The sequence below is a fragment of the Prionailurus viverrinus genome, chromosome C2 (genome assembly GCF_022837055.1).
Source record: "Prionailurus viverrinus isolate Anna chromosome C2, UM_Priviv_1.0, whole genome shotgun sequence".
Lineage (NCBI taxonomy): Eukaryota > Metazoa > Chordata > Mammalia > Carnivora > Felidae > Prionailurus > Prionailurus viverrinus.
In genome coordinates this window covers 58,536,264-58,555,378 of record NC_062569.1, presented here as the reverse complement: position 1 = coordinate 58,555,378, position 19,115 = coordinate 58,536,264, and the positions used below count along the sequence as shown (strand labels likewise).

At 32.3% G+C, this 19,115-nt stretch overlaps 1 protein-coding gene across 1 annotated transcript in view; it reads left to right on the top strand.

The window, feature by feature from the left end:
- Nucleotides 1-19,115, top strand: part of SI (sucrase-isomaltase) — a 160,315-nt gene that overhangs the window by 99,140 nt on the left and 42,060 nt on the right. Inside the window, exons 21-28 of the mRNA XM_047875261.1 lie at nt 73-197; nt 1,956-2,044; nt 4,976-5,025; nt 5,763-5,933; nt 8,182-8,337; nt 9,788-9,994; nt 11,907-12,061; nt 17,471-17,639. Coding sequence (XP_047731217.1) covers nt 73-197; nt 1,956-2,044; nt 4,976-5,025; nt 5,763-5,933; nt 8,182-8,337; nt 9,788-9,994; nt 11,907-12,061; nt 17,471-17,639 — 1,122 coding nt within the window. The remainder of the gene's footprint in view (nt 1-72; nt 198-1,955; nt 2,045-4,975; nt 5,026-5,762; nt 5,934-8,181; nt 8,338-9,787; nt 9,995-11,906; nt 12,062-17,470; nt 17,640-19,115) is intronic.

Below are 19,115 nucleotides of genomic sequence, written 5' to 3'. Positions count from 1 at the left end.
TTCAAATTATTGTGAAATGGGATTAAAATTTTTACAAATACTAAAAAAATCTTCCTAACTTCTAAATATTAGGGTGCAAAAAGGCCATGGAAAAAACAACGTGTTAATATGTACCTTCCAGGAGACAAAATAGGATTACATCTTAGAGGAGGTTATGTTATCCCCATTCAACAACCTGCTGTAACTACAAATGCAAGGTAAAATGACAAATCATTAACTTAAATCTGAAATATAATTCAAGTTTTAATATTTCTATTTTATTAAGAATCAAAGATTAATGTTTCATTTTTTCACCAGAATATTTATGTAGAGAGGGAATTCTTAAATATAATCATCATTTATTAAAAAAATGCAAATTATATACATTATTACAAATTGCTTGACTTAAAGAATGAACATAATTAGATTATAAATTTATTTCTTGTGCCAAAAATGTGCTGACATTCTCTATAGAATATCTATAATTAAGTTCTTATCTTAATAAAAATGTGAGAACTTAAAGTAAATTATATAATTGTTAAAAAATCAGTTACATACTTAGATTTTCCATATGTAAATGACACACATTTTTCTTTCTGCTAAAATGTTTTACATTTAAATTGATAAATGAGGTGGAAAATTCTGTGTAAGGAAAGAACAAGACAGAAACTAAGTTGTTCATTAAGAATAAATTACAGAAATATTTAGAAAAAAAAAGAAACTTGAAAATTCTGGCTCAAAAGGGCACATAAGGTGTTATATTGAATCCACATATTTCCTCACATTCTGCAACATCCCAAGAGATAGTCACTCTCTATTCCTTATCCTCCTGTGTTTTCTTCATAATCTTAAGAATATCTGGAGTCGTATAGGTAGTGTGTTCACTCCCCTAGACTGTAAACTCCATGAAGGCAGGGTCTTGACTTTTCGCTGCTTTAGTCCCCAAACCAATAACATCTGACTCATAATCTGCTCCCTATTTTCGCTAAATATTTGTTGAAGGAACACATATATGAGTGAATGAATGTGTGCTAGTAATGTAATTATTTTGGCATTCTACAATTGATTATTTTCAGACTGTAACTGTTTCTTGAATGTGTTCTCCAACAAATTAGTTATATTCTAGAGCTGTATTGAACAAGAGAAGCATACGCTTTGGTGAGTGTATGCAGGATGGAATATGTTGTATACAGAGCAGTTGCCTGGACTGCATAGCCTCAGGGGTACTATTTTAGGTTTAAAAACCTACAGTAATATATAACTAAGGAAAAAATTTTATTTATTATGTCTCAGGATAGAATTAGCTTGATTTTTAAGGTTATTAGATACTCCACTGAGCATTAATTTTTTTTTTAATTTTTTAATGTTTATTTATTTTTGAGAGAGAGACAGAGCATGAACAGGGGAGGAGCAGAGAGATAGGGAGACACAGAATCAGAAGCAGGCTCCAGGCTCTGAGCTGTCACCACAGAGCCAGATGTTGGGCTCAAACTCATGAACCATGAGATCATGACCTGAGCTGAAGCCTGACACTCAACCGACTGAGCCACCCAGGCGCTCTGCATTAAATTTTTTATATTGCACTTTTCATTTTCATGTATATAAGATGTAGCCCTGATAAATTGCAAGGTAGAGTTAATTGAGGGGTTGCAAATACATGTTAAATATATTCTGCATTCATAAAGTGTATTTAATTTTTCTTGTTTGAAGTATCATTATACTGTTTCAATTTTGCTTGTGTCCTACTTAGCCTCCAAACAATTCCATATTATATTTATTATATTTATTTTTATTTATAAATTATTTTCTTGTGGACAAATTATTAACAAGTATAGACATAAACTTTATTGATATCAATGTTCTCACATGAATGCAGTACTCCTACAAATCCATTAGGTTGAAATGGACTTATTTATAGGATATTTCACTATTATAAATTTACTTTGAATAAAAAATCTCCCAAACTTACTTAACAGCCGAAAGAACCCTCTAGGACTTATAGTTGCATTAGATGAAGATAACACAGCAAAAGGAGACTTTTTCTGGGATGATGGTGAAACTAAAAGTAAGTCTCAATGTGATATGCTTTTAAATGTTCATTCTGATGAGGGAACATTTGCCTTTATTGATATATGCATCTGTTTAAAAAATGTCACAAGCTTTATTTTTAATTCTTGTTTTTTATCTATTTTAGTCTATGAGGTTACTTTCTGAAATTTAACATTGTTCTTTAAATTATCAATATTAAATTACAATATTTAGTTTTGTCTATTAGTTCATTGTCAAGTTGTTTGACAAGTGTAGATATCTTTCTCTATTAGATTATTAATTTTAATTAAAGTAGTTAATAAATTCACAGATATATAAATTGTATCATAGTTTCAACTCACTTAAATGGTTGTAATAGTTAAAACTAAAATTTTATTACTGTAAAAAAACAAACATTTAAAAGTTTAGTTAGTTAATGTAAATTATTTAAGGTAAGAATATTATCATATAAATGTTTCACAATTTAATTATTGTCTTTAATTTTATTTCATGAGCCCCAAACTTGAAAATTCAGTAATCCAAATGAATAAACAATGAGCCATTTTTTGCTAATATATAATTACACCATAGTAAAAATATCGGTTTAGTCAATTATAATTACCCTAATAAATGTGTTAACTTTCATATTATCTTTTCTTTTAATAGAAGGCTCTTAGGTATTTGTTTTATATATATGTGTACAAAGAATTATAGTTTAGCTCCTATTTTAGCCCACTACTTCTCAGATGTATTAAATATCCCATATGTCTTTGTATGTGTGTGAAACATCCAAATATCTCTAACTTCAAGAAATAGTCTATGCATTGTTGTGCTCTCTTATAATTTGAAAATATGGAATCTATTAAAAAATTCATGTTCATTTTTAAGTCTTATCTATAAACACATAGATTACTGCAATATATCTGCTCCACCTACAGTCTTGCCTGTCAGTTGATGGTAATTTCATCTCTATGAGATGCCAAAAAACTTCAGTTGACCATTTTCTCTCACAACCTAGGAATCTCTCTTGGTTCTCCCTTGACCTAGTTCTCTCATCAGTTCCACCACTATCATTACTGTCTTTCATTTTAATTACTGTAATACCTCCCTAACTGGTCTATGTCCATAGTTCTTCTCAAACTCCATGTACATTTTATTTACAATCCAGCAGGTAGATTTTAAAATCATCTTTTAAAAGATGATTCAGTTAGGAACCATAGACTTTACCAAGACCTAGACTACTGACGGTGATCTGTACCTTTGCACATGTGTGCACACACACAAGCTCACACACACACACAGTTATCCCCTACTGCTCTTTATTTCTCATTCTATTTCTCATTCTACTTCAGCACACCAGCCTTCTTGCTTGGTTTCAAATACCTTAGGGTCTAAGCACACTAGGGTGAGCTCTGTCATGATAATAGGTTCCAAACATTTACTACGTAAAAGTTACTTAAGATTGGATTCCTGGGGCGCCTGGGTGACTCAGTTGGTTAAGCGTCTGACTTCAGCTCAGGTCATGATCTAACAGTCTGTGAGTTCAAGCCCCGCGTTGGGCTCTGTGCTGACAGCTCAGAGCCTGGAGCCTGCTTCAGAGTCTGTGTCTCCCTTTCTCTCTGCCCCTCCCCTGCTTGTGCTCTGTCTCTCTCTGTCTCAAAAATAAATAAACATATAAAAAAAAGAGATTGGATTCCTGCTGAACTAAATTATTTGTGATCATCAATTAAAGAATGTTGTTGAGATCATATCTGTATTGGTAGGATGTGGAGCTTGGTTTTAAGGCTATTCTTTTTTTCTCAAATTATATAAATATACCCAAATATATTTCTTTCTACTCATGAAAATGTATGTTGATAATTTACTTTCATATAAGAAGATGGTTAAATATGGATATGTGATTTGGTCATCTAATATGGTACCTATATAGGTATGTGCTTCGAAAAGTTAAAATCAGAATTTTCTAAATAATCAATTCGTAAATAAACGTGAAAACCGTGAAATGACTTTCAGTTTATGATTTTTATCTCATTAACTATGATAAATTTTAGGTAAATTAATGTTATTGAAAAAATATTATATGTTCTTGAATTCCTTTGACTTTTTTTCACTTTATTTCTTTCAAATTATTTTATCCATAATGTTCAGTTTCTCTGTTAAATAAAAATATTAATAAAAAGTTGTATCACATATATAGATAGTATAGAAAATCATTGTCTTGGGGTGCCTGGGTGGCTCAGTTGGTTGAGCATCCGACTCTGGCTCAGGTCACGATCTCAGGGTTTGTGACTTCAAGCCCCACATCAGGCTCAGTGCTGTCAGCACGGAGCCCTTTTTGGATCCTATGTCTGCCACCCCCACCCCTGGCCTTTCCCCTGCTTGTGCTCTCTCTTGCTGTCTCTCACTCTCTCTCTCAAAAATAAATGAAACAAAAAAAAATTTTTTTTAATAAAATAATTATCTTGTTCCATTTTCCTCATTAAAGTTTAGTTCAGTCTTTAACATGTCTCCAGATTCACTTTATTTCCTCAAATAAAGAAAAAAATTTAAGATACAGAATAAAATTATGGTGTGCCACGTCTTCCAAAATAAGCTGAATGTTACATGGTTTATTTTACTAGCAATAGATAAAGTATCGTTCAAAATAATGAATTTATTTTATGTACATTTTACTGTAAATTTTTCTTTCTCTTAATTTCCATAAATATCTTAGCTATCTCTGAAAAATTAAATGAGGCACATATGTATTCATTACATTAACTTACTGTGATAATAAACTACCAAGATTATTGTGTATAGAGGTGATCAAAAACCTTAATATGAAAAGATAATCTGTTTAATTTGCTTCATTAATAAACCATATTTTTTTCAAATTTCTTAATTGTTATACTGTTATACTGTAAAAATAGAGAATTTAACAATAGAGAATTACATTTTGATCTGATATCTTTATTTTTTCCCATTTCAGATACCATACAAAATGGCAGATACATTTTATATACATTTTCAGTTTCTAATGTAAGTATTTTCCTTGGATACACAGCTAAACATGTATCTTGTTAATGTCTGGGTTAGGCCTTTATCATGGAATTTTTTTTGAAAAGATGTTTACATTTACCTCCGAATTTCAATAGAAATAAATGAAATACACTGTTAAATTTTTAAATTTAAATTGTTAAACGATAAATACATTTTTACCTTAAATTTTAGTATTTATATGTAATGTGATGATGAAATTGATGCACAAGAAATCTTCAGACATCTTAAAGTTCTATGTCTGGTTTAAGCAACATGACCTAGAAAAATAATGTCAACATATTTAAAAAGGTTTTAATATACCAGTCACAGCAATAATTGTCATGGATTTTGAGTGAAGGTGAAAAATCTATGTACAAAGCTAAAATTTGAATATTTAATAGCAATTCTGTTTTAGATGTTGGTTTTCTTCTTACATTCTTTGTGGCCAAAACTGTTATTCTTCATCAACATTACACCTAGAATGAGAAGAGACATATATTAATTGCATCATGGCTAATTTAGGTTATGTCTGAAAATAAATTTTATGGCATGTGTACAAAAAATGAAAAGAGTTATTAATGAGTGTATTTATATATGCTACGTGGATGTGGAGAACTGAAGGGAATGGAGGGATAGAAGATTGGTTCTTTTTCTGTTTCACACTTGTATACTTGTTATTTCAGGTTTGTATGCAGTGAACTTCTACTTAATTTACACTATTATATACTTCTTTTCAGAACAAATTAGATATGATATGCACACATTCATCATACCAGGAAGGAAACACATTAGCATTTGAGACTATTAAAATCCTTGGGTTGATAGATCCTGTTATACAAGTCACAGTGGTGGAAGATAATCAGCCAATGAAAGCTCACTACAATTTTACTTATACAGCTTCCAACCAGGTAAATTAAATGTTTAAAAATATTTGAGCTGTTACATATTCTCACCTTTAACATAACTTAACCATTCAGTCTCTTGGTTTTGTGATTTTTTTTTCTTCACAACATTACTTTCTCTCTTTCCCTTTTGCTACCAATATTCCATTTTAGATCATTCTAATTTATATTTAGATATCAACATTAAAGTGACTCTTTGCTCTACTTCTCTTTATTTCACTGTATCTTGGATATCACTTATGTATACCTTCATAATATTTTTTCACGCCATTTTCCTACCCTGAACTCTAACTTTCTAATCTGTTGCATACAGTAAAGGTTCTAAATGTTTTAGCTTTGCATTTAATACTCTTTAAGATATTGATTTATCTACAATAAATCACTCTCTATGCTTCTTCTTTCATGAATCCTCACTGTCCTTGATATATCTTGTAGCTTTTTCATCGAATTTTTGTTTACACTCTCCCCTTTAGGTGCAGTTGTAATTTTTGTCTGTCTTAAGATATATACTAGAGGGACACTAGCCTGGCTCAGTCAGTGGAGCATGTGACTCTTGATTTTGGAGTTGTAAGTTCGAGCCCCACATTGGATGTACATCTTAAGATGTATTCTAGACAGAGAAAGGGAGTCATAGGATGGGGCTAAAATTCTAGCCCTGTAATCTTTGCATTTAAGCATATCAAATTAATCCCTTTTTATCACAGCTTCCTCATCTGTAAAATGTAGTATTTGAATCATAATGTTGCTTTAGGTAGTCAAGTACTGCATTTAAAATTTAGGCCATAATAACTTAAAACATCAAAGTGATTTTATTGGTATTTGCTTTTCCACCATTCATATAAATCTTAAATTATTGGTAATATCAGCATAAATTCTAAATTATTTGAGATAAAGAACATTTTCTTAGAGTAATTTTTTTCCTACTCTGGCCCAGAGTTTCTCACTTGGCCATTTTCATAAAAATATGTACTTGTTAATTATTTTTATTTAGTAAATATACTATAATTTATATATCCCTAAAACCATAAAAATTAATTAATATAAATTAAATAACACAAGCCTATTGAGAACTTTAAGACTCTAACAAAGATTATCAAAACTCATTTTATTTGGGGGTACCTGAGTGGCTCAATTGGTTAAGCGTCCGACTTTGGCTCAGGTCATGATCTCGCGGTTTGTGGGTTCAAGTCCCCGTCGGACTCTGTGCTGACAGCTTATATCCTGGAGCCTGCTTCTGATTCTGTGTCTCCCTCTCTCTCTGCCCCTCCCCTGCTCATGCTCTGTCTCTCAAACATAAACTTAAAAATTTTTTTTAATAATTTTATTTGTTTTTTGCGATCTCAGTTTATATCTGTGTCTATATTTATGCTTATGGAAGATTTGCACGGACTTAATAGATACACCTTCCTAATTCTGCTGTACTTAGATTGATCTATATGTGAATTTTCATTCATGCATGCATGTAGAGTTATGAGGGTAAGTTGATATCATAAAGTAAGCTATGCAGATGGAAGTCTGGGATACATTTTGCCAATATTATTCTCAAGGTATACAGACAATAAAAAAAATAACTTGCAATATCCTAACAATAGAAACAATTATGTATTATTATATGTATGTATGTAATTATTCTCTTTTTTTTTCTTTTTGGCATCATGTCTTATGTCCCATCTAACTCATCCATCAAATATGTAAGCAGTTACTCAAATTAGAGACAGAATTGAAGAAATAAATATTTCCCTCCTCTGACTCTGGGAGCCTCCATATCAACCTAAGTGGTTAACTTTTCCCACCCTTTTTCTTTCTTGAAGGAACTAACATTTATTTCATACCTAGTAATCCCCAGGAATTGTATTAGATGCTTTAAATTACATTTACCATTCAGTTTGTATAGCAATCCCTTTAGTAGGGTCCATCATCCCCATTTTAAAAAGGGAGGAAATTGAGGATAATACAGGATAGACAATTTTCCCCAAGACTCATAAGCATTAAATGGCAGAATTGAGAATTGAATTCATTTAGCAATAATGCTTTTCATTAGTATTCTACCTCATAGTTCCTATTTTAAGTTTTCTAGCCCTTTCAATAGCACGACATGTTTTCTCCTCTCCTTTTCTTTTCCTTAAGGATTCTATTAAAAATAGGAATGATTTAATTTAAAGAATTGCTGTGGTTGCTATATTTTATAAATGTTAAGTATTTTTAAATTGTCCAGTGCTCACAAATATTCTTTAATGTTTCTTTGTCTTCAAAGAGTCTCTTAATTTATAGTCTCAAGTTTAACCTTGGAAGAAACTTTACCGTTCAATGGAGTCAAAAATTCTCAGAAAATGAAAGGTTTACTTGTTATCCAGATGCAGACATTGCAACTAGAGAAAAGTGTGAAGAACGTGGCTGTTTATGGGAAACGGTACTAAGAATTTTAATTATGATTCATAACGTGGCTTTTACATAAACATCTCAATGTAAACACTATGTATTATAATCTTAATTCTACAGCATATGAACTAAATTCATCTAGAGAGGCATTTGGAATTTGAAATTAGGACTTCTTATAGGCAATTTATTTTAATCTTAATTCTCTAAAGACATACTGTAGTAAATACGAGACTAAATGAATGTGTAAGTTGCTTTCCAGGCACTTTGGATAGTGTGCCTTGCTTTACTTAATAAAGTATGCCCATTTTACTTAATAAAATAGTACTCTATTTCTTGAACTCTTCTTAAGTGTTGGCTGTGGCTGACCAGCTTAATTGACTAAGATATTATGCCAGTAGGAGACAGGCTTTCAAAAGCATTGTCTCAAGTTATTAAAACTTCTCAAATTATTGGGTTGGTTGTAGCAGTTCCACTAGGGGTAATTTCTAGCCAGTTGTTTTGGTCATCCATTCAACAGAATGATGATTTGGTTAAACAAGACATGATTTATTTGTCTTTTACAAAAAAAGAGTCCCAGTCCTAATATACTGGCCTCCCAAGGTCATCAGTGTCTCATATTTATCGTTTATTTTTTTATCCTCAAGACTGTATTACATCTTCTGCCATCATGTATGCATTCCAGGGCCAAAGGAGGGAGGGCTAAGGATATCTTATTTTAATCAGCTTATTCCCTTTTCTTTTAAGAGGGTCTGGGGGGTCATATACAATTTCCTCAAAAGAGATAGAGATGCAGATGGGCATGTTGCTTCTCCCAGATGTATAATAATATAATTAATAAGAAAGATGGGAGAATGGACTATTGTAAGGTAACTAGCCCATCATGCCACAATTTACCATTGTTTTTCTTAGGTCCTAGCTTCCACCCCTATATAACAGTAGTAGCTTTGATCTTTGGCCACAGTCCCTATTCAAATACTGGTCAGTATGTAATTGACCTGTACAAGGACCAGTCATGAAATATGGAATGATACAGTTTCATTATAAGTAAAAGAAAAAAACCTTTAAGAACAGACCTTTCTGAGGGTTGTTGTAGAGCCATATTACACACAAAAGACAATAGTCATTATGAAGATTGAGAACAAGCATGGAATAAAAATTTATGAGTAATATACTTAATTTTTGCAAAGATCACAGAATCATTTTATTTTCTGTTGAAAAGCTATGACATTTGATCCTTTTCCTCTACTGGGTCTATCTTTAGAGTCAAAATATAAATTATTCTATTTATCATTTAGTATATAGTATTTATTTGGGTCGCATAATAGATATTTTCTGCTGTGATTACAATTTAATTTTAGCATTAAATAATAAAATTTACAAATTATACATCATGTGATTAAACATATCTACCTTATTGTTTTGAAGAGTCTAATATCATAATGCTTATGATTTCTGGCAATTAACCTGTATTGTGTTTTTAGCCTACCTTTAGATCCCAAGCACCGAGCTGTTACTTTCCTAGACAACACAACCCTTATTTAGTCAGTACAACTCAATATTCATCAATGGGTATAACAGCTGACCTCCAGCTGAATACTGCAAGTGCTCGAATAAAGCTACCTTCTGAACCCATCCCAACACTTCGTGTGGAAGTGAAATATCACAAAAATGATATGCTGCAATTTAAGGTATGTTTGATATAAACTATCCCAATGCAAGACTCATCTCCTAAGACAAGATATTCTGAATAGATTAGATACTTGCATTTTTAATGTAATATTAAGGACTATTAATTGAGTTGTAGACGTTTTGATTTTATAAAAACAATTTCTTTTCCAATACAGCTTCTTATTTTTGCAAATTTGTGAATAATTAAATAAGTAGTGGTGATTTAAAACTTTCAAATTCTTGCTAAATACATATGTTACTTAGAATCAGATTATGACGATAGTCCCATTGGGATAAATAAAACAGAAAAAAAGAAACAAAACGGGGTATTTACTATTTCCATTATTTTTAAACAGTGACCTGAATTTTCTGACCAATACAGTAAGACATTTAAAAAAAAGTCTTTCAACAGGTACACTTAGCAGTTTTTTTTTAAATTGAAGTACAGCTGACACACAATGTTACATTTGTTTGAGGTGTATAAGATAGTGATTTGACAAATGCATACATTATGCTATGTTCACCATGAGTATAGCTACCGTCTGTCACCATAGAACTTTATTACAGTACCGTTGACTATGTTCCCTATGCTGCGCCTTTCATCCCTGTGATGTATTCATTCCGTAACTGGAAGCCTGTATCTCCCACTCCTCTTCACCCACTTGCCCATGTCCCCACCCCTTCCCCTCTGGCAACTATCGGTTTGTTCTCATTAATTTTTGCTTAAGAGCTCCACAGGAATCCATTAAGAAAACTATTAAAAATGACAAGAAAATCAAAAAGACTAGATGTAAAATAATATCTCCAAAAAATGTTTTGGTGTATTCTGTTATTCACCATTTAGAAATTGAAATAAAGGCAAGTCCCAATGGCAAAATCAAATGAGAAAAACAATTAAAAAAAACACAAAGAATATATCAAAAATCATAGGAGTAAATTGACTTTATAAGAAAAGAATGTAAAAAGTATTGAGAGATTAAATAAATACATTAAAAAATAAACAAAAAATCCTAATTAAGACTATTTTTAAAATTAATTTTCTTTAAGTTCATCTGGAAAAATAAACATAATAATGGCAATAGTTAAAACTCAAAAAAAGAGGAGATGATGTAGAATTTGCAGAATTAAAACAGTATGAATTCAGAGTACCTGGGTGGCTCAGTTGGTTAAGTTTCTGACTCTTGATTTCATCTCAGGTCATGATCTCATGGTTTGTGATTTCAAACCCCATATTGGGCTCTGCGCTGACAGCATGGAGCCTGCTTGGGATTCTGTCTTCCTCTCTCTCTGCCCCACCCCTGCTTGCTCTCTATTTTTCTTTCAAACTTTAAAAAAATAAATGAATGAAATAAAAAGTAAATGATTTTATTTTAACATAAAATAATATTAGAGTACACATTTTGGTTAGAATATTAATTAGTACACTAATTCTGGAAAACAGATATCAAAGACCTTACAAATTTTAGTATAGTCTGTCTGACCTAACATTATAACTTCTAAGAAATCTACTGAGGAAATAAGGACATGAGTAAACAAATTACCATTACCATTCATTGTCCAATCAAACATGTGACCAAAAAGATTGAAACAAATTCTGTGTCTAACCATGAAGTGGTAAATAATTTTGTGTAACCATATAAGAAAATATTTAACTCTAAACATTTGTTTTTGAAGATTTCTCCTAGTATGAAAAATTAATTATAAAACATTAAAAAGTGATAAAATGCAATTCATAATTTGATCCCATTACATATATATGTGTGTATGTAGATTTCTGTATAGATATATGGGCCATGGATGCAGAATTAAGAATTATATAAATAAGAATTCTAATATCTTGTTTCAGCAATTATTTAAGTCATATAATGATTATTTGCATGGTATTTCAGCAATATGAGCAAAACATTTATTTTCATTATTTCTCTGCAATAGATTTATGATCCCCAAAATAAGAGATATGAAGTTCCAGTACCTTTAAACATTCCAGCCATGCCAACAAGTACTTATGAAAATAGACTTTATGATGTTGAAATCAAGGAAAATCCTTTTGGCATCCAGATTCGAAGGAGAAGCACAGGAAGAGTTATGTAAGTGATTGAATTATTTGACATGAGGAATATTTTGATTGTAGAATGGAGGGGGTAAGATTATTTTCACTGTGCTAGAGTATCATCACATTAAAAAATAGTTTCAGTTCTATTAAGTAACTTGGCCTGTTTCAATATTAAAAAACATTTTTTTTTTTTTTTTATTATTATTATTTTTTTTTTCTTTTTTCTGAAATTTATTGACAAATTGGTTTCCATACAACACCCAGTGCTCATCCCAAAAGGTGCCCTCCTCAATACCCATCACCCACCCTCTCCTCCCTCCCACCCCCCATCAACCCTCAGTTTGTTCTCAGTTTTCAACAGTCTCTTATGCTTTGGCTCTCTCCCATTCTAACCTCTTTTTTTTTTTTCCTTCCCCTCCCCCATGGGTTCCTGTGAAGTTTCTCAGGATCCACATAAGAGTGAAACCATATGGTATCTGTCTTTCTCTGTATGGCTTATTTCACTTAGCATCACACTCTCCAGTTCCATCCACGTTGCTACAAAAGGCCATATTTCATTTTTTCTCATTGCCACGTAATATTCCATTGTGTATATAAACCACAATTTCTTTATCCATTCCTCAGTTGATGGACATTTAGGCTCTTTCCATAATTTGGCTATTGTTGAGAGTGCTGCTATGAACATTGGGGTACAAGTGGCCCTATGCATCAGTGCTCCTGTATTCCTTGGATAAATTCCTAGCAGTGCTATTGCTGGGTCATAGGGTAGGTCTATTTTTAATTTTCTGAGGACCCTCCACACTGCTTTCCAGAGCGGCTGCACCACTTTGCATTCCCACCAACAGTGCAAGAGGGTTCCCGTTTCTCCACATCCTCTCCAGCATCTATAGTCTCCTGATTTGTTCATTTTGGCCACTCTGACTGGCGTGAGGTGATACCTGAGTGTGGTTTTGATTTGTATTTCCCTGATAAGGAGCGATGCTGAACATCTTTTCATGTGCCTGTTGGCCATCTGGATGTCTTCTTTAGAGAAGTGCCTATTCATGTTTTCTGCCCATTTCTTCACTGGGTTATTTGTTTTTCGGGTGTGGAGTTTGGTGAGCTGTTTATAGATTTTGGATACTAGCCCTTTGTCCGATATGTCATTTGCGAATATCTTTTCCCATTCCTTTGGTTGCCTTTTAGTTTTGTTGGTTGTTTCCTTTGCTGTGCAGAAGCTTTTTATCTTCATAAGGTCCCAGTAATTCACTTTTGCTTTTAATTCCCTTGCCTTTGGGGATGTGTCGAGTAAGAGATTGCTACGGCTGAGGTCAGAGAGGTCTTTTCCTGCTTTCTCCTCTAAGGTTTTGATGGTTTCCTGTCTCACATTTAGGTCCTTTATCCATTTTGAGTTTATTTTTGTGAATGGTGTGAGAAAGTGGTCTAGTTTCAACCTTCTGCATGTTGCTGTCCAGTTCTCCCAGCACCATTTGTTAAAGAGGCTGTCTTTTTTCCATTGGATGTTCTTTCCTGCTTTGTCAAAGATGAGTTGGCCATACGTTTGTGGGTCTAGTTCTGGGGTTTCTATTCTATTCCATTGGTCTATGTGTCTGTTTTGGTGCCAATACCATGCTGTCTTGATGATGACAGCTTTGTAGTAGAGGCTAAAGTCTGGGAAATGTCTATGCACCGAATACCGGAGCCCCCAAATATATAAAACAATTACTCATAAACATAAGCAACCTTATTGATAAGAATGTGGTAATTGCAGGGGACTTTAATACACCACTTACAGAAATGGATAGATCATCTAGACACACGGTCAATAAAGAAACAAGGGCCCTGAATGACACATTGGATCAGATGGACTTGACAGATATATTTAGAACTCTGCATCCCAAAGCAACAGAATATACTTTCTTCTCGAGTGCACATGGAACATTCTCCAAGATAGATCATATACTGGGTCACAAAACAGCCCTTCATAAGTTTACAAGAATTGAAATTATACCATGCTTACTTTCAGACCACAATGCTATGAAGCTTGAAATCAACCACAGAAAAAAGTCTGGAAAACCTCCAAAAGCATGGAGGTTAAAGAACACCCTACTAACGAATGAGTGGGTCAACCAGGCAATTAGAGAAGAAATTAAAAAATATATGGAAACAAACGAAAATGAAAATACAACAATCCAAACGCTTTGGGACGCAGCAAAGGCAGTCCTGAGAGGAAAATACATTGCAATCCAGGCCTATCTCAAGAAACAAGAAAAATCCCAAATACAAAATCTAACAGCACACCTAAAGGAACTAGAAGCAGAACAGCAAAGGCAGCCTAAACCCAGCAGAAGAAGAGAAATAATAAAGATCAGAGCAGAAATAAACAATATAGAAACTAAAAAAACTGTAGAGCAGATCAACGAAACCAAGAGTTGGTTTTTTGAAAAAATAAACAAAATTGACAAACCTCTAGCCAGGCTTCTCAAAAAGAAAAGGGAAATGACCCAAATAGATAAAATCATGAATGAAAATGGAATGATTACAACCAATCCCTCAGAGATACAAACAATTATCAGGGAATACTATGAAAACTTATATGCCAACAAATTGGACAACCTGGAAGAAATGGACAAATTCCTGAACACCCACACTCTTCCAAAACTCAATCAGGAGGAAATAGAAAGCTTGAACAGACCCATAACCAGCGAAGAAATTGAATCGGTTATCAAAAATCTCCCAACAAATAAGAGTCCAGGACCAGATGGCTTCCCAGGGGAGTTCTACCAGACGTTTAAAGCAGAGATAATACCTATCCTTCTCAAGCTATTCCAAGAAATAGAAAGGGAAGGAAAACTCCCAGACTCATTCTATGAAGCCAGTATTACTTTGATTCCTAAACCAGACAGAGACCCAGTAAAAAAAGAGAACTACAGGCCAATATCCCTGATGAATATGGATGCAAAAATTCTCAATAAGATACTAGCAAATCGAATTCAACGGCATATAAAAAGAATTATTCACCATGATCAAGTGGGATTCATTCCTGGGATGCAGGGCTGGTTCAACATTCGCAAATCAATCAACGTGATACATCACATTAACAAAAAAAGAGAGAAGAACCATATGATCCTGTCAATCGATGCAGAAAAGGCCTTCGACAAAATCCAGCACCCTTTCTTAATAAAAACCCTTGAGAAAGTCGGGATAGAAGGAACATACTTAAAGATCATAAAAGCCATTTATGAAAAGCCCACAGCTAACATCATCCTCAACGGGGAAAAACTGAAAGCTTTTTCCCTGAGATCAGGAACACGACAAGGATGCCCACTCTCACCGCTGCTGTTTAACATAGTGCTGGAAGTTCTAGCATCAGCAATCAGACAACAAAAGGATATCAAAGGCATCAAAATTGGCAAAGATGAAGTCAAGCTTTCGCTTTTTGCAGATGACATGATATTATACATGGAAAATCCGATAGACTCCAGCAAAAGTCTGCTAGAACTGATACAGGAATTCAGCAAAGTTGCAGGATACAAAATCAATGTACAGAAATCAGTTGCATTCTTATACACTAACAATGAAGCAACAGAAAGACAAATAAAGAAACTGATCCCATTCACAATTGCACCAAGAAGCATAAAATACCTAGGAATAAATCTAACCAAAGGTGTAAAGGATCTGTATGCTGAAAACTATAGAAAGCTTATGAAGGAAATTGAAGAAGATTTAAAGAAATGGAAAGACATTCCCTGCTCATGGATTGGAAAAATAAATATTGTCAAAATGTCAATACTACCCAAAGCTATCTACACATTCAATGCAATCCCAATCAAAATTGCACCAGCATTCTTCTTGAAACTAGAACAAGCAATCCTAAAATTCATATGGAACCACAAAAGGCCCCGAATAGCCAAAGGAATTTTGAAGAAGAAGACCAAAGCAGGAGGCATCACAAAAAACATTTTTTTAATGTTTATTTGGGGAAGGGGCAGAGAGAGAAAGGGAGAGAGAGGATCCGAAGCGGGCTCCCACTGACAGCACGAAGCCTGATGCTGGGCTCAGACTCGTGAACCATGAGATCATGACCTGAGCTGAAGTCAAAGTTGGATGCATAACCCACTGAGTCACCCAGGCACCTGTTTTAACATTTTAAAACTAAATAATTATCACACTCGTGGGACTATCATTAAGATTTGGAAAATTTCATCTACATTTTGCATAAGATTGATTTAATTATTATCACACTCATTCAACTAATCAGGTTGAAAACCAAAACCAAGGCTCCTCTTGAAAAGTATGAATGTTGTAACATAAGTTAGGTGGAAATGTGTTTTGTAAATATTTAATTAGAAATTAATTGAAATTGAGGTTTATTAGTTCTGGAATCTGATGGAGTTAATACTATCTCTGCCAGGAATTGATGAAAAGAAATTATGATACATACATCTCTCTATATTTTATGAATAAATTATTTATGAATGAATAATTATATGAATTAACAAGTTTATGTAAAAACATTTTACTTTAGTAAAAATAAGAGGTTTGTAGACAAACCGTAGTATACTAAAAGACAGTTTATGTATTTTAGCTTGCCTGTCATTTTTTAGAAGATGTTGTCAGGAATTGTCAGGCTAGATACAGATAATGAGGAAGAGTATGTCTGTACTGTTTAAAAATTCTGTTGGTATGATAATATTTTTGTTTCAAAGGATAAGTGAAGTCATTTTGTAAAAAAATTCTTGTACAATGGCATTATTTATTTTTATTTAGGAAACATTATTTTTAGTAAATACTTTTCCAAAATCATTAATATAGAAATGTAAATATGTCTCAAATTCTTTATAATTTTTATGTTTTTTTTCCTGCCAACTTTTATCTCTTTTCTTCCACCTGTATGCTTTTACAAATGACTAGAAAGATGATACATTCTCTTTGATACATTTCTTTTTAAACAATAATTTTTATAAATACAAAATGAAATTTTGTATCGTATTTGTATTTTGTATTTGTATTTTGGAGAAATTACAGAGAGCTTGGAATTAAAATACCCATCACGCCTTATAGTTTATTTTGATTTTGATTTCGTTTTATTCTATATGTAGCAAAAATTTACAGAGGACTTTCAGTTTCTAGGACATATATTACTTCTGGGTCATATATTATTTATAACTTTATATTAATTTTATTTTAAAAGAATTTATATCTAAAGATAAATGTATAATCATATTTTTCATATAGTTTATTTTATTAATAACGCTGAAAAAATGAAACCTATGTTAGATATTTTTTAACCTAGTCAAAAGATAAATGAATTGCGATAATTATTTTCATATTGAGTACAGTATTTGAGTACAATAAGGCATATAGAGAAAAATATTTGTTTTCATATCACGTAAGAGTTACCATTATTATTTTTGATACTACTTTCGATATATTTATTGGATTTGAATTGTTTTCTTTTCAGTTGGGATTCTCATCTGCCTGGATTTGCTTTTAATAACCAGTTTATTCAAATATCTACTCGCCTGCCATCAGAATACATATATGGTTTTGGGGAAGTGGAACACAGAGCATTTAAGAGAGACCTGAACTGGCATACTTGGGGAATGTTCACAAGAGACCAACCCCCTGGTGTAGGTACCAGTATTTGACTACTCCATGAAGCAACTAAGACCATGGTTAGGACAGCCACTTCTCTGTAGGCCTAGACTCAGCATTAAAGTAATAACAAGGGGGCTGGAGATCTCTAGACCTGCTATAGAGATTTAAAATAAACAAACAAACAAACAAGCCACAATAAAGTACAGGTGAAAGCACAAGATTGGATAGATACCATCAATGATTACAGTGAAAAGGGAGGTTGTGACCCCATTCTTTACCTTCTTAATTGTATAGAAAGAATATTCAAACTCAGAATCCCCTGCCAGGTCTACTTTTACTCTAGCTTTTAGAAATAACTGACTAGGGTTCTCCTAGAATTTATTTATTTATTTTTTTTTTTTTTTACTGCTTGGATATTGATTTAATGGTAACTTTTTCCTTAATGATACCCAGCTATAGTTGTGTATGTTAGGCGGCCATACTGCTAGATACATCTTTAGAAAATGCTTTTTTATGCTCATGTCACTTTTTACTACGTTTTGTCTTATTAATGGAATACATTTCATGAATATTTCATGCATTGCACAATTAATATTAACTATAATTATTCTAAGCATATCATAAAAACAATTTTAATAAAAATACTAGCTCATTTCTATTTTTCACATATGATGTAAATCTAAAGGATGTATTCAATATGAGATTATAAATGTGTATACTATTGCAACTACTTTTATTGTTAGGTGCTCAAACAATTTTTATTTGTATCATAATAGTTCATGCCTAAGTTATGAAGGCTGTTTTTAATTTATATCGATTTGAAAGAATATGTTTTACAAAATATATTTCTTTAAAAACTATTCAACATTAGTATTGACATTAATAAGTTAATATAATCTTGATTCTCAATATATGAATTTACTTTCACATGCTAATTAATTAGTGGGATACATATGGGTCAAAGATGTCAGTTTGAATAGGGATCATCAACTTAAAAGTTTTGTGAGTTTTGATAAGTCATTTTATAACCCTGAGTATAGATTTTTTACTCAGGAAAGACCTAGGTAAAAATTAAAGTAAATGTTGTATACACTATTACATAAATGAGATATTATCATTTAAAATACTATCATATAATATTATATAAACTTAGATATCTTGTAATCATTTCTTAGAAATTTTATTTTTGAAAAAGAAGTGCCAATTTATAAATAAATTAAGACATATGATCTGTGGAAAGAAACCCAACTACACCAATACCAATTTTTTATATCAATTAATGTATTTGTGCATGTTACAAATTTGTATATTCATTTGCATGCTCTGAAGCAGTACAGGTTTCAATAATAAAGCAATTATTTTCTAAAGGAGATGTATTTATTTTAGTACGTATAGTTTTGTGTACAAAAAGGAACCTTTAAATTCTTATAGGCTCAATCTTATAATGAATTTAAATATTACCTTGACAAAATTCATATGCTATTGCTATTTAAGCACTTTATATTATG